This window comes from Giraffa tippelskirchi, chromosome X (assembly GCF_054371585.1).
Source record: "Giraffa tippelskirchi isolate mGirTip1 chromosome X, T2T-mGirTip1v1.2.pri, whole genome shotgun sequence".
NCBI classification, from domain to species: Eukaryota; Metazoa; Chordata; class Mammalia; order Artiodactyla; family Giraffidae; genus Giraffa; species Giraffa tippelskirchi.
Genome location: NC_137289.1, coordinates 95,752,785 through 95,776,853, shown reverse-complemented (window position 1 = coordinate 95,776,853; position 24,069 = coordinate 95,752,785). Strand labels below are relative to the sequence as shown.

The 24,069-nt window shown below is 46.7% G+C and overlaps 1 protein-coding gene and 1 pseudogene across 6 annotated transcripts; both read right to left on the bottom strand.

The window, feature by feature from the left end:
• Nucleotides 1–2,981: 2,981 nt before the first annotated feature.
• LOC145535912 (tumor necrosis factor receptor superfamily member 21 pseudogene) lies at nucleotides 2,982–5,396 on the bottom strand (annotated as a pseudogene). The gene has a single exon (XR_014075532.1). The product of XR_014075532.1 is annotated as a tumor necrosis factor receptor superfamily member 21 pseudogene (transcript).
• A 4,008-nt stretch (nucleotides 5,397–9,404) lies between these two features.
• Nucleotides 9,405–22,346, bottom strand: TBC1D25 (TBC1 domain family member 25). Of its 5 annotated transcripts, none has more exons than XM_081566841.1 (6): nucleotides 22,119–22,346; nucleotides 20,181–20,290; nucleotides 18,924–19,078; nucleotides 11,581–11,708; nucleotides 11,248–11,436; nucleotides 9,405–11,003 (listed from the first exon to the last, which is right to left on the bottom strand). In XM_081566841.1, the coding sequence occupies exons 1-6, from the start codon at nucleotides 22,248–22,250 to the stop codon at nucleotides 9,642–9,644; spliced, it is 2,076 nt and encodes a 691-aa protein (XP_081422967.1). In that variant the 5' UTR covers nucleotides 22,251–22,346; the 3' UTR covers nucleotides 9,405–9,641. The 5 variants fall into 5 exon arrangements, with proteins under 5 accessions (XP_081422967.1, XP_081422965.1, XP_081422966.1 ...); XM_081566839.1 differs by having other exon boundaries at nucleotides 20,181–20,338; nucleotides 22,131–22,346; XM_081566840.1 differs by having other exon boundaries at nucleotides 22,131–22,346.
• Nucleotides 22,347–24,069: the final 1,723 nt, after the last annotated feature.

Here is a 24,069-nt window from a genome sequence, read left to right as displayed (position 1 = left end):
AGAATACTGGAGTGGGTTGTCATTACCTTCTCCAGGGGATCTTCCCAACCTATGCGTTGAACCCAGGTCTCTTACACTGTAGGCAGATTCTTTACTGTCTGAGGCACCAGGGAAGTCCACTTACAGAGGACAGTTAGAATAGATTTAGCCTAATTCCTATGAGCCCTGGGATTTTTCAGAATGCTCAATGAGCATTGTCTTCTTTCTTAAAGTTACCCGTTGCCTTAGCCCCTAAAAGAAAACCAGCTTGTCCTTAGAGACTTTCAAGTCAGGCACTGAATTCTCTCTAACTATGAAAGTACTAGGTGGCATCTTCTTTTGATATAAAGCTGTTGCATCTACAGTGGAAATCTGTTGTTTGGTGCAGCCATCTTTATTAGTTATTTTAACTAGATCTGGATAAGTTGCTGCTGCTTCTACATTAGCACTTGCTACTTCAACTTGCACTTTTATGTTCTGAAGACAGCGTTTGTTAACACTCATGATCCAACCTCTGCTAGATTCAGACTTTTCTTCTGCAGCCTCCTTCACTTCTCTCAGGCTTCACAGGACTGAAGAGAGCTACGGCCTTGCTCTGGCTTAAGCTTTGGCTTAAGGGAATGTTGTGGCTGGTTTGATCCTCTATCCAAACCACTAAAACCTTCTCCATATCAGCAGTCAGGCTGTTTCTCTTTCTTATCATTTATGTGTTCATAAAGTCAGAAGTGGTTCGCAACACTTCCCTGGTAACTTGGCTGGTAAAGAATCCACCTGCAAAGCAGGAGATAACGGTTCAATTCCTTGGTTGAGAATATCCCCTGGAGAAGGGATAAGCTACCCACTTCAGTATTTTGGGGCTTCCCTGGTGGTTCAGACAGTAAAGAATCTGCCTGCAATGCATGAGACCTGGATTCCATCCCTAGGTTGGGAAGACACCCTGGAGGAGGGCATGGCAACTCACTCCAGTATTCTTCCCTGGAGAGTCCCCGTGGACAGAAGAACCTGGCAGGCCCTAGTCCATGGGGTCGCAAAGAGTCAGACATGACTGAGTAACTAAGCACAATAAACTATAATGGAAAATAATTGAAAAAAAGAAAAAGACTCATGATATCTGTAAAGCACAATAAAGCAAAGCACAATTAAAATGAGAGGTGCCTGTATTAAGAGTTGGGGAGAGAAGAGGTGGTTCACAACACTTCCTCAGACAATAGTTTCAGAGATGAGCATCCATACACAGGGAAGGAGGAGAAAAACTCATGACCAGTATGGGCAGAAACCAGGCACATAGTTACAGCTTTCATTGATTGGTTGAGCAAGGAGCAGGAGGGGATGTGAAGCTCGTTGCAAAAGAATGGGAAGAGCTGAAATGTCTTATGGCTCAGTCCATCTAAAGTCTATCATGTCTACCTCAGATCCACTGAGAGAACACAGCCAAAGGACTCAGAGGCTTTCTGCAGTAGATCCTGCCTACTATAATTCCTGTTTCTTGGGGAGATTTCACCAAGACAAACTTCCATAGGAAATCACAGATGAGGCAATGACTGGCATCTGGGCTCTATTGTCTCATAGTGGATCTATAATGCTGATGAAGATGACCTATTGCCAAGACAGAAACTGACCCCAAAAATTCTAGATATATTTTTGAGATCAGCCCCACTGCCCTGCCATTCCATTTTCCTGACCCAGGGATCAAACCCAGGTCTCCCACATTGTAGGCAGACTCTTTCCTGTCTGAGCCACTAGGGAAGCCCCTGGATTCACAAAATGAACTTGTCTGACTTGCCATATCCAGACTTCCTATGCCTAGGATAGACATGAAGAGATTTCACATTGTCCACATATGTACTAGTTTTATTTTTTATTTTTATTTTTTAACAAACACCTAATATTTATTAATAAATTAGTACACTTGAAGGCATTTTTCTGATATCAGTCCCTCACCATTATACCCACAAACCCCACCCACACAAAGGGAGTCCACACCACCTCTGCGTTAGAATCCATCAACTGAGCATCAGACAGCACGTCTATAAATGGGAGCAGAGTTGCAAATATATCAGGTAAGAGTTCTTACAGCTGCAGCCATTTTTAATTAAAGTGATTGAATGAAAGAAACCCACCAAGACCAAGGCCTTGAGGGCAGACCGGACCTACTGACTACGTGTGTATAAAAAACAAGACATCTTGTCAAGCAAAGCTGGGCAAATTCCCTTTGGAAAAGGTGCCAGTTGTCACCGGCACTTCAATTGTGACTTTCCAAAGTGCAGCAATAGGTTCCAGAAGAGCTCAATCCCTAAAAGATGAAGTTCAAGTTCTTTGGTGGCCTGGTTGTCAAGCCACTCGAATAGCAAAGTCATGATGGCTTGTGAGGACTTCATGTCTCCAGCCCAGAGCAGATTAGCGTAAGGGGAGCACAAGTAATTAAGCATTCAATACGGTGTCCAGGTGAAAAACCATACAATCAGCAACAGTGTGGTCAAGTTTCAGCCATGAATATGAACTATCCAAAAAGGCCTATTAAAAAGATAACTCAAACTCTAATTGCATTACAGTAACTCAACGGGGTCTTAAGTTTCTCAAACCGTTAAGAAAATCCATAAATGACGAATAATAAAATAGTAATAATAAAAGCAGAAGTGGATTTTGAGACACGAAGACGGCTTATAGCATTCATAAGATGCCATGACACTTTTAAGAAGTTAAGAGCCTCACGATCCAGTGTGTGAGAAAAGCCACACTGCATTTGTGGTTCATTAAGTGAATTTAAAGTGCACAGAACAATTTTGAGAATACATATAAAAGCAAAACAGAGAAGACAGGGAACCTAAAAAAAAACTTCAGTGGTGGATATTCTGAAACAGTCGAAAAAGCTTATATGCTAATTTCCCAGATGGGTTTTTAAAAAGAAAGAACTCAAAACACTGGCCATATACTCCGTTAAACACACACGCATGCGCACACACACCAAAAAAAAAAAATTAAAAACAACAACAACAACAAAAAAAACACCACCCTGCCATTAAATTGAGTAATTTCCAGAGTGCAGTGTTCCTCGTGTTCTACAACAGGTCAGGAAGATGACTATAAACAGAGTCCAGGAGGGTCTGGCTGGCTTCCTGGCTCTTGACTCCAATGATCTCAAACAGCCGATCCAGCTTGTCCTCGGCCTGAGGAATTTCTTCAATCACCCGCAGCTCCTCGGGGTTCAGGATGTGGAGCATGTCATCAAAAATAGGCTGCAAGTCGCAGGGGTCCAGGCGCACCTGTCGCAGCACTGTGTCCTTTTCTTTGGTTATAAAGGAGCCGTTCCTGCTCAGCGCAGAGGACCCGCTGGAAGTGGAGTCACAGCGAAGGAGGGGCTCAGACTCATCCACGAAGAAGCCCTTGTTCTTGTCCAGAGGGGAAGGTTCCACAGTCAGGAGCGTGGAATTCTCAAGTTTCGTGTTGGGGCTGGGGATCGGGCTGGGGCTGAGTGGGCTGGGGCTCATGGGGAGAGCCAGCTTGTCAGTGTCCAGCTGGGCCGTATCCTCCATGAGGCCACGGATCTTCTCCACCACATCGTTGCGCCTGTGCTGGCGCAGGGTGCTAATTAACTGGGCCAGGCTGGCCTCGGGGCCCCGGATGGTCCAGTGCTGCAGCGCTGCGTAGGCACGCTCGTGGTCCGCCGTGTACCCGTTGGAGAAAGCGGCCACCTCCCTCTCGCTGGCATTGCACAAAAACTGATAGATATCCTTCCACTGGCTTCCCACTTGGGCTGCTACCAGCTTCAGGATGTCTATACCGTGGCCATTGCAGTAGTAGATCCACTTCTCCCGGTTCTGGGTGGGGGCCATGGATTTCTTGAGCCCTGCTTTTTCCACAGTGGCGCTGGGATCCTGCCGGGGCCCCTTCTTGAGAGTCCTCGAGCTTTTCCGGATACTGCACACCACTATCACCACCAGCACCAGCAGCAGGAAAAGCACAATCATCCACGGAAGATGCTCGTTGATGTCGAAATGCTTGTGTGGGTTCTGCCTGGGGTGGCCCCTCTTGAGGCCTTTGATGGGCGTGCTTGACTTCTCGCCACCAGTGGCCTCCATGGACGGCAGCAGCTTCAGGATGTGTCTGTGGTGGGGCCCTTGCTGGTGGTTCACTACCTGGAGGTTGGGGAGGGTCTTGTTCATGCCCTCCTCCCCGCTCGCTGAGCTTGTGTTGCCAGGGACTGTCCATTCCTGGATGCCACTTGGCACATTTGGTCTAACAGAGGCAGAAGAGTTGGATTCTGTTGAGTTGATGCCTTTGGGAATGAGAGTGGAGGAAGGGACATCGTGCGGTTCCGTGTGCTCAGGGCGTGAAAGGCTGGTTGTGCCAGGGGAGGGTGGGGCGGTGCTGGAGGAGGACGGGAGCGGGCCGCAGACGTTGTCTGCCTCCTTGGTCCCCAGCTTGATCATCACCATGTTCTGACTCAGACAGTCTGTGTATGCTTTGCATCTCATCACACTGGAAGGCACATCGGAGAAGGTCCCCCGAGCACACTGCTTACACCGCACGTCCTCCATTTCTGTCCCCTTCTTCCGCACCCCCCAACCCACAGGGCACACCGTGTGGGGGGTGCAGGTACCATTCGACTGGAACATGCCAGGTGGGCAAGTGCATTCTCGGTCAGTCAAGGCAGTACAGGGTAATTTCTCGATCATCAGCCAGGGGCACGGCTGACTACACGCGTGGCATTTCTCGATGCCATTCTCGTGTCTGGTAAAGGTCCCCGTGGGGCAGCTGCTGCAGACACGCAGGCTTGTGTTGGTACAGTGCTCGGACACGTAGGTTCCTGCTGGACACTTGTCACAAGTGAGCACCTGGCCGCTGATGCGGTCGACGTGGTGGTATTTGCCAATGAGACTTGGTGCCTTCTGCTCTGGTTGAGCCCTGGTGGTACTGAGGAATCCAAGCAGGAGAAGGGAGCCCGCGATCATCGTGGCTCCGGCGATGCGGCTGCAGGAGGCCGGGGCGATGCTGCTGCTCGTGAAGGTCCCCATGGCTGAGCCCAGGGCTCGCAGGGCGCCCGGGGCGCGTGGCCCCCCAGCAGCTTGAATTGGCGGCTGCTACTGCCCAGCGCCGCATCCACCGCCGCCTCCCGAGCCGGGAGCCCATCTACCTCCAACACCCCATGTGCACTGCGGCAGCCGGACGGCCGGACACAGGAGGGAGGCGGCGAACGAGGCTCCGGGGGCGCTTAGCACCTGCCCAACTGCGCGGCTGTCCGGGCGGGGAGAAGCAGCTGCTGCTGCAACCCGCACCTCCCCGTGCTCTCCTCCGACAGCGGCTGCGGAGAACCAGGGAGGAGGGCTGGGCGCGAGAGAACGAAGGAACAACTTCCCATAGCGAAGCCTCCGGCCGCTGCCAACCACCCTCCTCCGCTGCCCTGACCGGCCGGCGAGGGACTCTATGTACTAGTTTTAGCCCTCTGAGAATCTGAGCCTCCATGCAAAAAGAGAGGTACTTATTCACCTCTCAAAGTGTCTGAGCTCTGATCACATTCTACAGTTTGTGACACATCATCATAGTTGTTCTATGCAGTCTCTTGTTTTACTTATTCTTTTATTCCTGTACCCGACTATCATTCTTTCCTTCCCACAGTTAACTATGTTATTGAGTTTTATGTGTATCTCTTGGTGTGATTTCATATAAAATTGGTATTTTGTGTATATTTTTAATTAAAGTAAATGGTAGTGTTATTTTTTATTTTTATTTTTTTAATTAGTTTATTTTCTATTTTTTAACTTTACAATATTGAATTTGTTTTGCCATACATTGACATGTAGTGTTATTTTTTAAAACTTTCTTTTTCAACCAGCATTATATTTTTAAGATCCATATGTGGGAATTCCCTGGCAGTCCATTGGTTAAGACTCTACGCTTCCATTCATGGGGCCCAGGTTCGATCCCTGGTTGGGGAACTAAGATCACACAAGTTGCAGCACACAGCGGCAACCCATTCCAGTATTCTTGCTGGGAGAATCCTATGGAAAGAGGAGCCTGGCAGGCTTTGGTCCATAGGGTTGCACAGTCGGACATGACTGAAGCACCTTGGTACACTGCTAATTTTATTGCATTGTGTTCAGAGAACATGGTTAATATTGCTCATTGAGGCTTTCATTGTGCCCTCACAGGGTCCATTTTTGTAATTAATTGTAAGCATAGAAGGAGTCTTCTCCATTTGTTAAGTGAAGGGTTATATAAGAATGTGTGTCATATACGTGAAATTATATGTCAAGCTTAAAAATGTATTGTTCAGGTCTCCTTATGAGAATATGTGTTTATGTTAGGCATATATTCTTTGTCAACGAGTATATATCCTTGTCTTTAATGATCTGAAATTTTGTTAGCTTTAGGATGTCTATCCCAGCTTTCTTTGGGCTTTTATTATTCTACTTTATTTTTTCTTTATACTTTTATTCTCATCAACATCCCTAAACTTTGTGTGTGTATACTGTTGAACCTTTTAAAAAATCCATTAAGGGTCTCTGTGTTCTAAATATTTTTTGTACTGTTATGTTAAAACTTCTGATAGCTCATTTCATCTTCTCCATTTATAGTATTTTTCTATCATACTCATACCTAATACTTTGAGTCCTTTTTATATTTCTTGTTCCTGTTTTCTATTTTTTCTTATTTTAGTTATTTAAAATAGTCTTCATCTGTCTGTCCCAGTACTTCTGCTTCAGATACTGTATATCACCCCATGTGGTAGCCAGTCTCTGACATAGCCCCCAGTGGTCTCTGCCTCCTGGTACTCACATCCTGTGTGGTTCCCCTCCATGTTGTACTAGGGTTGGCCTATGTGACCAAGAAAATACAATACAAGTCGTATGCCATTTCAGAGCTTAAGTTATAATAGACATTGCAGTTCTGTCATGGTCACAATCTCTTGCCTGTCTGCTGGGACCACGTGTCCTGAGAAGCCTGATTGGAGAGGCTTATGTGGGGAAGCCTCCTACTAACAGCTCTGTGTGGGCCATATTAGAAGTGGGTCCTTCAGCCAAGTCATCCCTTCAGCTAACTGCAATCCTGGCTGAACGTGACTGAAACCTGAGAAGAGACCCTGAGCCAAAACTACATGGGTGAGCTGTTCCCAGATTCCTGACCCTTGGAAACTGAGAAAATAAATATTTGTTGTTTTAAGCTAAGTTTGGCAGTGATTTGTTATACAGCAATAGGTAACTAATGTGCGTGTGTGCTCAGTCACATTCGACTCTGTGACCCTATGGACTATAGCCCACTAGGCTCTCCTACCCATAGAATTTTCCAGGCAAGAATACTGGACTGGGTTGCCATTTCCTTCTCCGGGGGTCTTCCTTACCCAGGAATCAAACCCTCGTCTCCTGCATTGGCAGGCAGATTCTTTACCATGTGCCACCTGGAAGCCCATAGATAACTAGTACATCCAGTTTATTTTTCACTGGAGGTAGTTATATTGTTCTGATGTATACATTACCCTGACATGGCAGCTGTTCTGGCTGGTAACTGTATTGAGGGAATGCTGAAAGCCAAACTTGACTCTGGTTAATCACCTGGAGTCCAAGGGATAAATGGATGTACAGGGAGATGGGTCAGATGATGGACAGTCCCAGCACCATGCAAGCAGAGGTCTCACTTGCATCTATGATCACATTACCCAGTAATTCTGCTGGTAGAGTTTCATTTTTAAACCCTAAGAGGGGGGTCATTTCCCAAGTGGTACCACCAGCCTTTGTGTCTGGAGGGGGACAATGGAGGAGTAATCACTCCTCTGGCTGCTCATTTCCTCTCCTCAGCAGGGTTCTTGACACCCTGATACTAGCCCTCCCCCCAGACACCTGGACCAGTGGTTTGGATGATTTCTGCAGTGAGGGGGCAGACAAGGCAACATGGGGGAGAGGTAATAGCCAGAACTTAAAATCTCCAACCTCTTCTGTATTTGCTGCCTCCAGCCATCCACCACTCAAAACTCAGGCCAGTTAACGACCACCTTCCAACTCTCCATGGGTCTTCATCACTGTGATGCAGTTTCTAGAACTCATATTTCCCTCTGTAGTTTCTCCAGAGAAGTTTCTGGGCAAGGGGATCAGTGGCTTGCGCTATCTGCCACCTTGGCAGGAATCAGGAGTCCCAAATAACTTTGGAAACTAATAGAGATTTCTGTCCTTTAGGATATCTGAGCCTCATGTTCACAGAAAGGACTCCTCTGGTCTTCAGAGGTCCCAAGCTGCCATATACAGAATTGACTTGGTTGACCTTTCAAATAGTTAAGCTCATTGATCAGGGAATACATCCAGAGGGTGTCAGTTGGTTACTGACAAAGACCAGATTCCTCCATATCTTGGCTGGCCCCTGGGGCCTGGGTGCCTGAGACCCTTATTTTCACTTGTTAGGCCTACAGTCTTGGAGACCCTAGGCACAGAATGGTCTTGACCCTGCGCCTCCAGTGACTGAGCTCTCATCTGAGAATGGTGGTTAGCTTACCCTCCAATACTGGGGGTGTGAGAGGAGCCTTTTAAATTATCCCCAGCTTTACATGGCATTGTTGGGAGAGACAGATGAGAGGGTGGTTGCCCTGATGCCCACCTGCCTGCATTGCCTAACATAGCAACTTCTGGCCAGAACCTGGCACACAGTGAGGCTACAACTTGAAGGACCCCAGTTATTTCACTCACCACCTGCCATGTCCTCTGTGGAGGGACGGCACTCAGCCTTCTGAGAACGTAAGTGGGGAAAAAAGGCCCTTTTTTGGATTACTATCCTCCACATATGTAGGTGACTTCTTTTAGGGCCTTAGCTTTATTAGAGCTTGATATTTTTGTCCACAGTAATGGGATAGAGAAGACAAATATATGGTTTCCATTGCTAAAATGGTTAAGACAGGTATCCATGAGCTGGAGACCCAGTGCTTAGAAGCCTTAGGTTGCCCCCAAAGCATGTGACAAGAATAGGAACCTTACACCCCTGCCCAGAACCACTAGCATTCATGCGTAAGACTTACAGGGAAGGGTCTGGATCTTAGAAATGGTGACATGTGGAATGCTAGAGGTAGCTCATCCAATGTTTCTAAGTCGTGCACACTTTCCAGTCTTTGTAACGAATCTTGCCCTTTCTGAATCAGGAACTCTCTCTCCCATCCCTCATTCAGGGGACTGTCCTAAAAACATACATTTACAGACATCATCCAGACCCTCACAGGCAGACAGATGTACCATAAAATAGCTTCAGGCCTCCTCAAGTGGTGTTTGACCTGGGCTCACCTTCTAGAATTGATTTATCAGTATCCATTCTCCTGTCACCAGGGAAGTGGGAGCCACCCTACACTTGAAATGGGCGGTGTTTCAGCTCCAGCAGGTAAAGAGGCCCTGGGGATTCCATTTACAACAAAAACCAGGGAGAAGGCAGAGAAATACACAGACCACAGTGACTTTCATGTGTGCAAAGTACAGTTGTTAAAAACAAAACAAGAAAAACAGAGAGCGGAGGCCGTGGCCTTCATGGGGCAGTGTCAAACAAAAGCCCCATACTCTCGGACCTGGGGAGAGAGGGCACTATGCTCTCACAGGTCTAGGGCTGGCAGGCAGGGATGTGGGGTCTCATGTGTAGGCCCTCTTGGCAAAGAATGGAGACCTGATGGGGCTGATGGAGGGCTGAAGGGAGTCTGATTAAGATGGGGCTGTGGCCTCGGCTCCCTCCTCTGAGTCCCACATCTCTGACTGCAGGTAATCAGCGAAGAGAGCTTTGGCCCGGCGTAGGACGCGGCCCAGGTGGTGTTTTCGCACAAGGCGGTCAAAGTGCATGGCCAGCTCGTTGTAATCCAGCCCATTGCGCATGATGTGGTCACGGTGCTCCAGCAGGATGGCGAGGCACAGGAAGAGCATGAATGGGTTCCCTCGGCCAAACTCCTGGGGTGGGGGCAGGCCCAGTGGGGGTGGGGGTGGCAAGGACTTCCCAGGGTCTTGTGGGGAGCCCACCTCTGGCATCAAGGGGGATCCAGCAGCCACGTCACCAGCAGGAGAGGCATCCTGGGTGGATGGCGGAGACGAAGAGGATGGGGAATCAGGGTGGGAAGAGGGGGAAAGCAGTGGGTCTGAGGAGTTCAGCAAGGGCTCAGAGAGAGACTTGGAACCGATGAGGGCAGCTGGGTAGGGCAGCTGGATCAGGGGGTCCCTCCTGGGGCCCGTTCTATCCCTGAGTTGCCGGAGGTCATCCAGACTGGCTTGCCTCAGAAGACGCCCCCCGCCACCAGGTCCCTGGCTGCTGGTGGTCAAGTGGTCAACAGCATCTTCAAAGGTACCACCTCCTCCACCAGCGGGCCTCAGCATGTGTCTCTGCCGCATGGGTCGTCCCCGGTGGCCCCCGAAGCCCATGTCCACCACTAGGCTGGGTGGGCCCACGAGCTCTACCTCGTGCTCAGGAGGGTCAGGGGGCAGTGAGCTCCAGGTGACCTCCAGCATGCGCAGAGCGTCGTCAAAGGCAAACTCACGCTTGAGCTCAAGCAGCAGCCAGCGGTAACAGAAAAAGAGGTCATCAGCACCAGCTTCCTGCAGGTACTGGTAGAAATCAGGGTCTGCGTGTCGCAGCAGCAGCTTGAGGTGAGCAAACTTGGTGGCCATGGCACGACCATCAGGGTGGAAGTTCGCAGCCAGGCGCTTCATGATGCCACAAAAGCAGACGAAGGCGTGGCCCTCGTGGTCCATGACAGCGAGGATGGGCGAGGCCAGGTCGCTCATGCCCTGGCAGTAGGACACCTGCGGGTGGGTAACGGCGTAGGTGGTGAGCAGGTCGTGCAGAGCCCGCAAGTGTGGGCCATCCTCGGGCCCTGCGTAATAGGGGTGGGCCCGGTCAGTGCGCAGCACATCCTTGAGGACTGTGCTGCGGATGAACTCCAGGTCCTCGGGGCTTGCTCGCTGGGCCCACTCGCTCTTGAGCTGCTCATACTCCCGGCTCTTGCGTTTCATGTAGTCCATCCGCTCTCGGCCTGTCAGCCCGTCTGGGTATACATTCAGCAGATACCGCCACACCACCTGGCCAGGGATGAAAGGGATGAGGTGGCGGGTCTACAGATGAGCTGCCACGCCCTTGTGTGCACCTATCACCACCCAGCCACCCTGGGCCTCTGCTCTCCTTTGGAAAAGCCTGCCTTCCTACCGCTGCATGCGCTGGAACACTTCTATACCATCCCCTGAGAGTGTGGCCCAGAGCATGCATCTCTCGAGCTATTCATGTGTGCGGGAGTGCTGGACCTAATGAGTGATGGAGAAGGCTCACCTTTCGCAGGGAGGGCTCAACACCACCATGATAGATCCGCAGGCGCAATTCCTCGGGGCGGGAGAGCTGGCCCTCATGGTTCAGGTACGTATGAAACTCCGCATCGCTCAGGGGTGGCTTGAAGGGCTTGACATCTTCTCCATATGACCAGCTCAGCACCTGCTGGACCTTAGACAAGGTGCGGCCCACCTATGAAAGAAGGAGGGGTTGGGGAAGACCACCGTTCAGCTGGGCAGGCCGGGGGCAGGTGCCAACCATCAGGCTCGGAATTGGGGGTGCCAGGGAGGCACTGCCCTCCAATAACAGCTGGGCCCTGGGGCTCCCTGAAAGCACCTGAGAGATGATGGACTGTGTGAAGGGCAGGGCAGCTGTCGTCAGTGATGACCGCTTCTCAGCCAGTAGCACATCGGAGCCAATGACATCCTTGGGGCTGATTATGTCCCAGTCTTCCAGCAGCGGGCCTGGGCACACAGAATGACATGGTATGAGAACCCCAGAGCTCAGGACCAGGTTCCTCTCCCTCTAAAGCCCAGCCACCCACAAAGCAATGAGCCACTCCACTCTCCCTTCCTATGTCATCCTAATCACACAAAAAATAAAACCATGAATAATCTTCTGGTGGAAACTGTCTCACAGAATGTCTTGTAGACTCTAATAGTAATATTTTAACAATATAAAGCAATATTTATTGAGAGCACTATGTGCCAGGGCTTAACATCAATATAAACAATAAGAACATTAGACAACACTTCCATAGGGCTGAGTGACAGGAAGTGTTGTAAGCTCTTTGCAAATGTTAACTCATTTACTACTCATACAGGTGGCACTAGTGGTAAAAAAAAATCCGCCTGCCAGTGCAAGAGATGCAAGAAAAGTGGGTTGGACCCCTGGGTGGGGAAGATTCCCTGGAAAAGGAAATGGCAACCCACTCCAGTATTCTTCCTGGAGAATTCCACGAACAGAGGAGCCAGGTAGACTACAGTCCATGGGATTGCAGAGATGGACACAACTGAAGTGACTAAGTACATACATACACGCACTCTCTAAATTGAGCACTATTATTATCACCAATCTTTCTAAGAGGAAACAGGCACAGCCAGAATTAGTATTAATAGTTGCCTAAGATCCCATAGGGAGTGGGTGAAAGAATTGAAATTTCAAAGTCAGGCCCAAAGCTCAAGAACCCAAACCCTGAATCTTACCTTCCCACTAGTCCTCCTTCCACAATCAGTATAGACTACCATTATTCTCATTTTACAGACCATGACAAAAATTAGTAAGTGGCCAAGGACATGGTAGGGCTGGGATCTTTATCTCATTCACCTTACTCCAGGGCCCAGGTAAATTTTAGCAAAAGTATCTGTGGAGCAGGTACGTCATGCATGTTACACAGAAGAGACAATGCTATGCTTAATTTTATCTAACTCTGGTCCTTGGTCTCTCCCTTCTCTCTCTTCTTTACTCCCCCTTGCATCCTTTTTGCCCACCTCAAATGTCATGTGGCTTGAAGCAGCAATGGCCACTTGAGTAAGTTTGAGAGACTCAAGAGATGTCCACCCTGGCACCACAGAACTGCTAAGCTGACGACAGCAAAGACCAGTGGCTTTCCACCTCTATTATATGAAACAAATCAACTGGGATTTGTTCAAGCCACTGTCATTTGCAGGCAAATGCCATCCCTAAGCAACATTTCCATGAAGTCCGCTGTACTTTCTCCCACAGAACTGAGAGGGAAGCAAACCCTGGGCCACAAGTCACTGCCTCTCCCTGGAAGTCCCACTGGGCACTGCAAACCACAAGGGGGAGCCCGAGATCCATTCGAGACATGACCTGCTCCTCAAGTCTGAACAGTGTCTCTATCTCTTCAGTTGCTTAAGCCCCAAACCTGACAGACATCTCTCAACTCCCAGGACCTACCTGTTGCCAAGACCCATGGCTTCTGCATGCAGAACATACTTCAATTCCACTTCTTCTCTCAGCTCATACCACGCCTCTCATCCAACCAGTCCCTGCTACCCCTTTGCCCCTTCTTCTCCACTCTCTCCCAACAGATGCCAGAATGGTCTTTCTAAAACATGAAAGCACTTAAAATGAAGAAGATCACACTACTCAACAGGTAAAATGAAGAAGGTCATACCAATGGTCTGAAAGACCAAAGAGAAAAACCCTTTTCAAGGCACAGAGCTAAAGCTTAATGATGAGAGGAAAGCAGAGAGACCTGGAGGACGAATCCAGGAGACCTGAGAGGCAAAAAGTAGAAAATGCAGGAGGATAAAAGAGGTAAGGCAGAGACAGAATTACCAAGATATGAAGGAAAGTGTCCCTGAAATGAAGAAGTGGCTTGGCAAGTCTCAGATAGGATCAATCAATGAATAGCATAGACCATGGGCCTCTCCCAACTCTTATTAACCTGCTAGCGAAATGCCCACATTCTAAGAATGAAGACAAACTCTTGCCAGCTTCCAAAGATAAAGAACAGGCTGCTTACAACTGGAAGAAGGTCAGACTGCCAATGGGCTTCTGTTCCACAACTCGGAAAGCAAGATAGTGACTTTCAGTATCCACGGAGCACTGACATAACAGGCCTTAAATCCAAGGGCCCCCATCCAGCCACGTCAGTACATATCCATCACAACCAAAGAAAGAAGTTTCTGATTATTAGCATATATGAAACCCATGCACTAAAGAGGAATTAAAGAGCCTCTAGATGAAGGTGAAAGAAGAGAGTGAAAAAGCTAGCTTAAAATTCAACATTCAAAAAACTAAGATCACGGCATCTGGTCCCAGCACTTCATGACAAATAGATGGGGAAACAATGGGAACAGTGACAGACTTTATTTTCTTGGGGTCAAAAATCACTACAGATGGTGACTGCAGCCACAAAATTAAAAGATGCTTGCTCCTTGGAAGAAAAGTTATGATAAACCTAGACAGTGTATTAAAAAGCAGAGACATCACTTTGTTGACAAAGGTCTGCTGTATAATCAAAGCTATGGTTTTCCCAGTAGTCATGTACAGATGTGAGAGCTGGACCATAAAGAAGGCTGAGTGCTGAAGAATTGCTGCTTTTGAACTCTGGTGCTGGAGAAGATTTGCGAGTCCCTCGGACAACAAGGAGATCAAACCAGTCAATCCTAAAGGAAATCAACCCTGAATATTGAGTGGAAGGACTGACACTGAAGCTGAAGCTCTAATACTTTGGCCACCTGATGAGAAGAGCTGACTCACTTGAAAAGAGCCTGACTGAGGGCAGGAGGAGAAGGGGGCGACAGAGGATGAGATGGCTGGATCGCATCATTCACTCAATGGACTGAGTTTGAGCAAACTCTGGGAGATAGTAAAGGTCAGGGAAGCTTGGCATGCTGCAGTCCATGGCGTCACAAAGAGTCGGACATGACTGAGCAACTGAACAACAACAACCCATGCACCTTATTGGAGGGAAACAAAGAAGTTCTCTAAGAAATGACTACTGAATGACTACAAGGGCTCAAGGTGGGTGGAGGAAGGCAAAAGGGAAGGTACATGGTGACAAGCCACAAGTTTTTAATATTAATATATACAGTTAGACATAAAATGACAAAGAGACTGTCATTGGGAGTGTAATATTGTTACATTAGAATTCCTGAAACATAAGTGACTAACTCTAAAGAAAATACAATGACAGCCTGGAATTGAAAAAGAAAAAAAAAAAAAAACTACTGCCTAAGCAAAGCCCAGAAGTTAAGGGTTAGGGACCAGGAGAATGAGAATGTAAGGTGTTCCAAAGCTTCTGTTTCAAGGGCTAGGGTGGGTGGGGGTGGGGGAGACTGGAGGGGAAAAGCGGTCAAAAGATTTCACTGTCAATTGTCTAAAAAAGCATAAATCCAGCTATGGCGTTTTTGTGAGAGACACAGTAAAACTAGGTGACAAAGAAAGGTTAAAAATTGAAGAAATCTGAAGGTATACCTGACAAACACAAACAGAGAGCAAGAGCAGCTATGTGAATGTCAGAAAAAGCACTGCTCAAGACCGAAACATGACAAAAAAGAGAGACATTCTATGTTGATTTTCTAAAAAGAAAGAAAAAAACCATTAATAAAATGGGCAAAGGATTTCCACAAGCACAAACTCGTCTAGTGGCAAAACTGGATCTGAACTGATCCAAGACTATATCTAGTCTTTACGTAACCCACTAAGTATGAACATGCACACATTTCCCAGAAGAAACATTCAAGTTTCATTGTAGGGCGCTGTCTCAGGCCCTGCTTACAGTATTACACAATATGTGCTACACGTACTACACCTCCTTATGATAAAATTGTCAAATCTCCCAAATGCTAAATTATATATTCTGCCAATCAGAAATGTAATAGGTTTTTTTTTTTTCTGAAACTGGGTAAAATTATTTTAACGTTTATATGAAAGAATTCACATTTAAGCATAGTTAAGAAAAAGAAGAGCCCCCCCAAAAAATTGTGGGAGGAAGGAAATGCTTGTCTTGGTAGAATTCAATATAGAAAGCCCAGAAATAAATCCAAGCACATATACTCTGGTCTGGGAAGATTCCACATGTCACAGGGCAACTAAGCCTGTGGGCCATAACTACTGAGTCCGGGCACCATAATGAAAGATCCTCTATGATGCAACCAAGACCTGATGAAGCCAAATAAATAAAAATAAATAAAAAAAAAAAAACTAGGTCCACTAATCACAATGTTGACTGAGTAGAGATTTATATGTAAAAGAGAAAATAATATGTGTGTTAGAAGAAAATATAGGAGAATATTTGTATAAAATAGAAGAATATTTGTATAAGCTTGTGGATGGGGAAGATGTTCTAAAGAGGAGAAATTCAGAAATCAAACAGAAAAAGACAGATATATGTACAAGACTGCATACAAACATTAGTTTTTGATAGGACCAAAAGAGCACCACAAACAAGGCCACAAAACAAAAAGATAAGCTTGGAAAAAAATATCTGCAATACATATGACAGAAAGGGAATTCATATCATGAACGCACAGATTGATTTCGTCTAGCCTTGGGAATCTTCCAACTGAAGAGGTGACAGAATCTGAGTTCTTCCCAGAAAGAGGGACTGGGCCATCTAAGTGGTCACAACATGCCTGTTGCTTTCACATTCATGAACACAATCCCAAGAATCCCATTAATAATATTTACAACAGTTCCATCAATTGGACACTTACCTATTAATGTATAGTATGATTTATGTTAAACACATACCATTTGTGTACATATACAAATACAAATATACTTGCACCTCTCTATATGTGGATTAATTTGTGTGTGTATGTGTGTGTGAATAAAGGACCTGTAAGATTACACATCAAACTGATCAAAGTAGTTCTGCAGGGCAAAAAGATAGGTCTGTATTGTGTGCTAAATCGCTTCAGTCATGTCTTTGTGACCCGATGGACCATAGCCCACCAGGCTCCTCTGTCCATGGGATTCTCCAGGCAAGAATACTGGAGTGGGTTTCCATGCCTTTCTCCAGGAGATCTTCCTGACCCAGGGATCAAACTCATGCCTCTTGTGTCTCCTGCATTGGCAGGCGGGTTGTTTACCACAGTGCCACCTGTGAAGCCTAAGGTAGGGGATCAAGATTAGGCACAGTGATTCCAAGAGACAGACTTCATCATTATTTTTAATATGGAGAATGTATTTACTGGATAATTAAAGATTAGTTTCATTAGGGAATTCCCTGGCAGTCCAGTGGTTAGGGCTCCGAGATTTCACTGCTGAGGCCTGGGTTCAATCCCTGGTCAGGGAACTAACATCCTGTAAACTGTGTGGTATGGAAAAAGAAAAACAACTCCAATCAAATTCCCATCAGTATCTTAATGAAATGATAAACTAATTCTATTAAATGAAAGGAACAGTAAGTGCACAAGAATATTCAGGAATAATTTTAAAAAGGAAAACCTATATCATAAAACTATGTGATTAAAACAACACGGAACTGGCCTAGGATTTAACAAAGAGATCAATGTAAGACAATCAGGAATTTGGAAACAAACTCGTGTATTTGCAGGAGTTTTGGAAATAAGACAATGGTAGAAATAGAATGGAAATAACTGTAAAGTGGATTCTATTTATAAAGGTAACTTTTAAATGTCCTTTTGCCAAACTACTGGGTGTCTGTCTCTGTGTAATTTGCATTCCTCTCAGTTTGTCTGTAGTTGGGGTTTTCTTCACATGTTTATTAGCAGAGCAGATTTTATTTCTTTACTGAAATAGTGCTACTATGGAGGCTTGGGGAATTAGCTAAGTGACTGACACAGAGTAGCACACAGGGCTGCTTGTGCAGAGGTTCCTGTGGCTCTGGCTACCAGCCTTTTTCCATTTGTCTTGCTGCCTGTCTCAGTCACTGTTTTTCCCTCTGACTCTTGTTTCTCTCTCTCTCTGATTCTTTTTCTCTAATCTTTTTTTAAATAAGCCCCACATTTTATAGTTGAATGTTTAAGAGCAAGGACTCTTGAAGCCAGTTCAGCCACCACCTGCATTCAAATCACGCTCCTCCATTGACTGTCTCTGTGACACGGACACGGACAGGTCCTGTCCCCTCTCCGAGCCTCGGTTTCCTCATCTGTAACATGGGGATAACGGTCATCCCTACTCTGTAGGATTGTTTTGACAATCCAGTGAATAAACATTATGTGTGTAGAATGGCCTCAAGTGTTCGACACATGTTAGCTATTTATGTTATTATGACATCAATAAAATGCCTCTTCAGGCATCTCAAATAGGCACTGTGAACTTCTGAGACTGGAAACCATGTCTTCCACTCCACAACTTTTTACTTTAAAAAAAATTTCAAATCTATGACAAAGTTAAAAAGATGAATACATTGACCATCCATACATCTTTCATCTACTCCCCTAACTGTTCACATTTTTGCCGCATTTGCTTCATCTCGTTCTCTCCATATAAATACATATATTTATTATTTTGCCAAGTTATTTGCAGATATCATAACACCTTACCCCTTAATACTTTTGTTCTTCCCAAGAACAAGGATATTTTCCTTCAATAACCATGATACCGTAACCATACCCTGGAAATTTAACACTGACACTATCATTATCTAATGTATGCTTCATAATCAAATTTTCAGGACCATGCCTTAATTTATCTGTGGGCTCCCTGGGACCAGTACAGGCAAAATTAGGGGAACAAATACGAGAAGACTGAGAGTGGCTGAGAGATCAAAGGAACCAATCAATGAAAGTGAGTACAGGATGAGTGAATGAATAAATACAATTACCACGACTATAATCAGCATTATTATATTTACAATATTATTATAACTGAAACATATAATACTATAGCTCTATGATTATACTGTATTCTGTAACTATCACTAGACTATATGCTATAATAAATATGATAATTATTGTCATTAGAGCTAATACTTTTTGAGCGTTCACTATGCAGCCATGCACCTTTTCAAGCATTTTTACATGAATTTCCCTGTTTAATCCTCATGATGGCCCTAAGATACCATTATCTCTACTTTATAGATAAAGAAATTGAGGGCCAGTAGCCAAGCCAGGATTTGGACCTAGGATTCCTTGCTCCTTAGCCCACTGTGAAGGAGTGTGTTATGAGGAGTGGAGTCATCCTAGGGGGAAAGGGGGGTATCCCAGGGCAGTGCCCCCAGAGCACCGGGTACTCACTGTCCTCAGTGGGCCGGACATCTACACGCAGGTGCAGGTAAGGTTTGGAGGCAGTGGCGAAGGCTGTGCTGAGGTCCCAGTCAGACAAGAGTGAGAGGTAAGCTTCCTGCCCCAGCCGATCTCGGCCCAGGTAGCTGATACCAAAGTTCTTCTTCCTGGACAGAGGAAACACGGCAGCTTTCAGTGCCCCTGTGCCTGGGAAGCCTCAGGGACCATGTCTAAAAGAAGCCTGGGAAGTTTGTTTCACAAACACAGAAACAGACGCACATCTGCTTGTAGCTGGAAAACACACTGAAAACTGGTACTGGGGTCTCCTCTAGGGAGAGTAACCGAGTAGCTGAGGGATGGAAATGGGAAGAAAGCAGCTTGTACATAAAAAATAAAACAAGCTGTACGGTTGTTATTTTTCACAACAGAAAATGTTTATGTAAAAAAGTCAAATAACAACTAAGAACTTGTTCCTTAGATACACCAGTGCAACTCTATGCAAAGCATGTTGTGTGATAACTACTGTCATCATGAACGTGTTTAGTCACTTGGTTGTGTTCAACTCTTTGTGACCCCATGGACTGTAGCCTGCCAGACTCCTCTGTCCATAGAATTTTCCAGGCAAGAATACTGGAGTGGGTTGCCATTTCCTTCTCCAGGGGAATCTTTCCAACCCAGGAATCAAACCCTCATCTCCTGTGTCCCCTGCATTGCAGGTGGATTCTTTACCTGCTGAGCCATCGCCAGAACGACTGTCACCACAGAAACCCCCCCAAATACCCATCATTTTTGTACCCTTTGAGTTTGTTACCATGTGCATATATTCCTCCAAAATAACAATGATACCAAAATAACCATCACATTTGCCCCCAGGAGACACTATTTTTCATCTATCAGGTTGGCAAATTTTCTAATGTTTTTAGTAACCAGTGTTTGTGAGGGTGTAAGGAACACAGAAATTTTATGGGCTGCTGCTGAGACGGTAAATTGGTAACACCTACCTGGAGAACATTTTGGAAGCATCTGTTGAAACTTAAAAAAGTATACACCCTTTAATTCAGCAATATCACTGCTAGGAATTTATCCTATGACTAGATTTTCCCCAAAAATTCCAAGATATGTATGTGGCTATTTGTTTATTGTGGGACTATTTATATTAATAATAACAAAACAACCAACCCTCCCTACCAAACAACAACAATAAAAATGCCAAACAACTGCTGTCAAGGTGGGTGGCCCACTGGTTTTGCCTCGCACCCCATTACTCACCCATTCAAGTCAAAGGCTCGGATGAGGATGTGTTGTAACACATCGAGCGAAGTGATTTGGGGGTCCACAGCAAAAGAGCGAAACTCAAGTGGCAAGAAGCTCTCACATTTCTGCAGAGAGAAGACATGGGGTAGGCCATCAGGGGTCACATCACCACACTGACACGGATGATATGGCAGAAGGTAAGGGTAGAGATGTGGCAGTGGCCAGATCAAGGCGGGAGTTCTGGGCCATGGAGAGAACTGTGGTTTGTGCTCTGAGTGAGGAGGGGAGGCTTGGGAGGGTTCTGAGTAGAGGAGGCATGTGGTCTGGTTCAGGATTTAACAGGACCCTTCTGGCTGCTCTATCAACAGTCCATGGGGGACAAAGGAGAAAGCAGTGGTCCAGTGAGGAGGCTACTGCACCAGGAGGCTACTGGGTCCAGGCACCGAATCCTTCTCCTCCATCTCCTCAAGGATGGTTGCCAGGATCACCATGTTCAATCTTTTGTTGTTCAGTCGCTCAGTTGTGTCTGACTCTTTGTGACCCCATGGACTGCGGCACGCCGGGCTTCCCTGTCCTTCACTATCTCCCGGAGTTTGCTCAAACTCACATCCATTGAGTTCGTGATGCCATCCAACCACCTCATCCTCAGATGCCCCCTTCTCCTCCTGCCCTCAATCTCCCCCAGCATCAGGGTCTTTTCCAATGAGCCTTCAGAACCTCATGAACAGTATGAAAAGGCAAAAAGACATGTCCAGCCTGGCCCTTATTAAACCAGTCCTCACGCTGCAGCCAATCTAGCATGTCTATCTACAACACTCTCTTGCTTAAATCTCTTCAAAAGGAACCCCAGGATTCCCAACAGGAGCTTTCTTGAACTTTACACTCTGGTACTACCAAACTCCCAGAAGTTACTCTGAACACATTCTGGCTCCAGGCGTGTGCTTGTGGAGATCCCCCAGTCTGGAAGGTCCTTCCCACTCTTTAACTGGCTCACTCACAGCTTAAGCATCTTCTCTTCTTTGAACACCCAAACCTCTACCTTTGAGCTTGCTCTATTACACTGAAGTGATCTGTTTACTTCTCTCGAGAATCTAACCTCTTCTCATCACCACCAGTGTCACCACCCTAGTCTGAGCTACTATCACTGCTTGCTGGAACTACTGCAACAGCTTTCTTACTCAAGAATACATGCCAAAGGCCCTTCACAATCTGCCTCTCTCTTACCTCTCCTATCCACCCCCTACCACTCTTCCCCTCACTCTCTGGGCTCCAGCAATATGGAAACCTAAGGGAACATGCCAAGCTCATCCCCATCTCCCAACTTTTGCCCTTGCTGTTCCCTCAGTCTAGAAGACTCTTCCCCTCTGATATGCACACTGGTGACTCCTTTTTATTTGGGTCTCTGTTCCTTCATATACCTTTCTGGGTATTTCCCTGCACGACCTTGGCTAAAGTACTCCCTAGTTCGGAATCTTTTTCATTATCTCCCCATGACATTCACCAGTGTCTAAAGCATTTCCTTTATTTAGCTGTTTGTCTTCCTGACGAGTATGTCTGCTCATCAAGGGTGGGGATTTGCACAAAAGTCCACTCTCAACACAATGTTAAACTGATGTCAGCGCCTCCTTTTCAGACAGCAACAACCTCCCTCATTTCTCGGGGCTCCACTCCATTAAGGCCCCTCCTCCAATCCTATAGCCCCTCCTCTCTACCCACAATCTCCTCCCATCCATTCCAGAGGGCCCTACCCTTCTATTTGCAATCCCCACGCCCCACCCTCTGCCCCCGCATTCCCAGGTCCAGCCTTCCCCCAGCCCCCACCCAAGCCACCAATATTCTGCTCTCAAGCCTCTCCCCTCACGTAACACCCCAATTCTCAAGTCCCGCCCTCCATCCTAGGACAGCCACCACCTTCCCCTCTCCCGGGAGCTGTGGGCAGGCTGAACGATGGGCCGCCAGCCTCACCTTGACTCGGACCCGCACCACCTCTCGCTCCTCCTCCTCAGCTGCCGCCGCCTGGGCTCCCCCGCCAGGCGGGGGCGCTCCGGAGCCAGCCAAGTCCGAAGACCCAGAGGCCGTTGCCATCCTGCTGCCACCCACCTCAGGGTGACAGCTGACTGTTGCCCCCTACCCTTGTGCGCACCCCAGAGTGCGGGCGCTCGCGGCCCCACCTTGTGCCCTGGCGCAGGCGCAGAGGGCGCCACGCGACCCTACCCACCCCCCCGCCTGGCACAGGGAGGAGGTCACCTCTGCGCTTGCGCAGAGTGTGCTGTTGCCAAGAGCCCCGCCCCCCAAAGCCGGGCATTTTGCCTCACTTTAGCCAGTGTGCAGGCGCCTTCTGAGGCCCCGCCTCCCTCGTCCTTGATTTGGTCACTTTGCTTCCGGATTCACCAAGGTGTGTGTTAACGCGGCGACCTATTGGGGCGAGAAAAGTGGGCGGGGAAAGGACGCTGCTGCGCGATAACGTCAAGGCCTCACGTCCTGCCCCCACGTCCTGCCCCAAGTCGCCTCGTCGCTGCTTAGAGATGACGTCATCTATTTAAAATCGTTTCAAATGAATCTGCTGAATGGAAGAATAATCCTTTTCCCACAATCTTTTAAAAAATAGTTTACACGTTATAAAAATTCATGGACCTGTACATTTAGATTTTTGCAGTTTATGCCTGCATGTTATACTTCAATAAATAATTTACCCATAAAAGCCATTTGTATGCTCTGTGGACAAGTTTGCCTCTGTTTTTATTGAATCTTTACAACACGTTGAAGTCAGTCCTGTTATTAAACGGTGTGTGCCCACCAAATATCAGCTGAATACTGGACATATTTTAGACTCCTTTGAGAAAGTTTATGTACCACAAAATGCAAAAAGTCATTCTCACTTTACTGTACGACGTCTCTATGGTTTGGACAAAATACATGCTGCCCTTAAAAATGTAATTTCTAACCCAAGGAGTCCTGTAAGGTACCTGGACTTCAGCTATTGTTGCAGTATTGTACGGATGTTACCCTTAATGTTACCTTTTTAGAGAAGTCTCCTTTTCTAAAACACTTCTTGTGGCACTGCCAGGTTTTCTGATGGAAACAAGGAGTTTGAAAGTCGCTTTTCATTAAAATTATCATAGAGTGGAATGAGCAAAGCATTAGCCTAGAACTTGGAATTTATCCTGAGGGCCCTGGAGCACAGGCTTATGATGTGTTCAGATGCCCCTGTCTTGGTTGTGGAGAAACCTCTGGAAGGAAATATACTGGAAGCAAGGAGAGCAAAAAGGAGGTCCTTGCCATAGTGCTGGGGAGAATTTTCTCTTTCATTTGTTCATTCTTCCATTCAACAGTGTATACCAGATAGTTTAAATATATTAATTCATCTAATCTGCATAAAAATCCTGAGGTAGGTACTATCATTATCAGCATTTTACATATGAAAGCACTGAATGAAGGTCATGGGAAAACATGGTCAAGGTCAAAGGGATAGTAAATGGCACAGAGAGCAGAGAGTGCAATGGACAGAAGATGGGGCTGTGCCTGATGTGCTTGAGGGAGAGCAAGGGCGCCATCATGCCTTAAGTAAACAATGAGGTAAGTGATGGATCTGAGGTGAGAAATTAATGCAGGGCTTTGGGTTAACAGTGAGGCATTTCTCAAAAAGTGACACTGTAGGCTCAAGCAGAATCAAGATTTAAACTGAAGTCAAGCTCTGCACAGGTCACCTGGAGCCCATCTACAGGTATCTGCAGTTTAATTATTCATGGTCATCTCCTCAAAATTCCTCAAGTACCCATTTGTTTTATGACTGAAGGTCTATGAGCTTAAAGACAGAGACTGCTGGATGAGCAATAGGGGTCTGTAGGGTGAGGGGTATCTGTGGGTACACAATAAGTGGTCTGTGGGGTGAGTGAAGGGATGT

Coding starts and splice junctions, on each gene's coding strand:
- TBC1D25 (XM_081566839.1), bottom strand. CDS start 22,250: ATGGCAACGGCCTCTGGGTCTTCGGACTTGGCTGGCTCCGGAGCGCCC. Junction 19,079..20,180: donor CGAGCCTTTGACTTGAATGG/GTGAGTAATGGG, acceptor TCCTCTGTCCAG/GAAGAAGAACTTTGGTATCA. Junction 11,004..11,247: donor TTGAGCCCTCCCTGCGAAAG/GTGAGCCTTCTC, acceptor ATCCCTGGCCAG/GTGGTGTGGCGGTATCTGCT.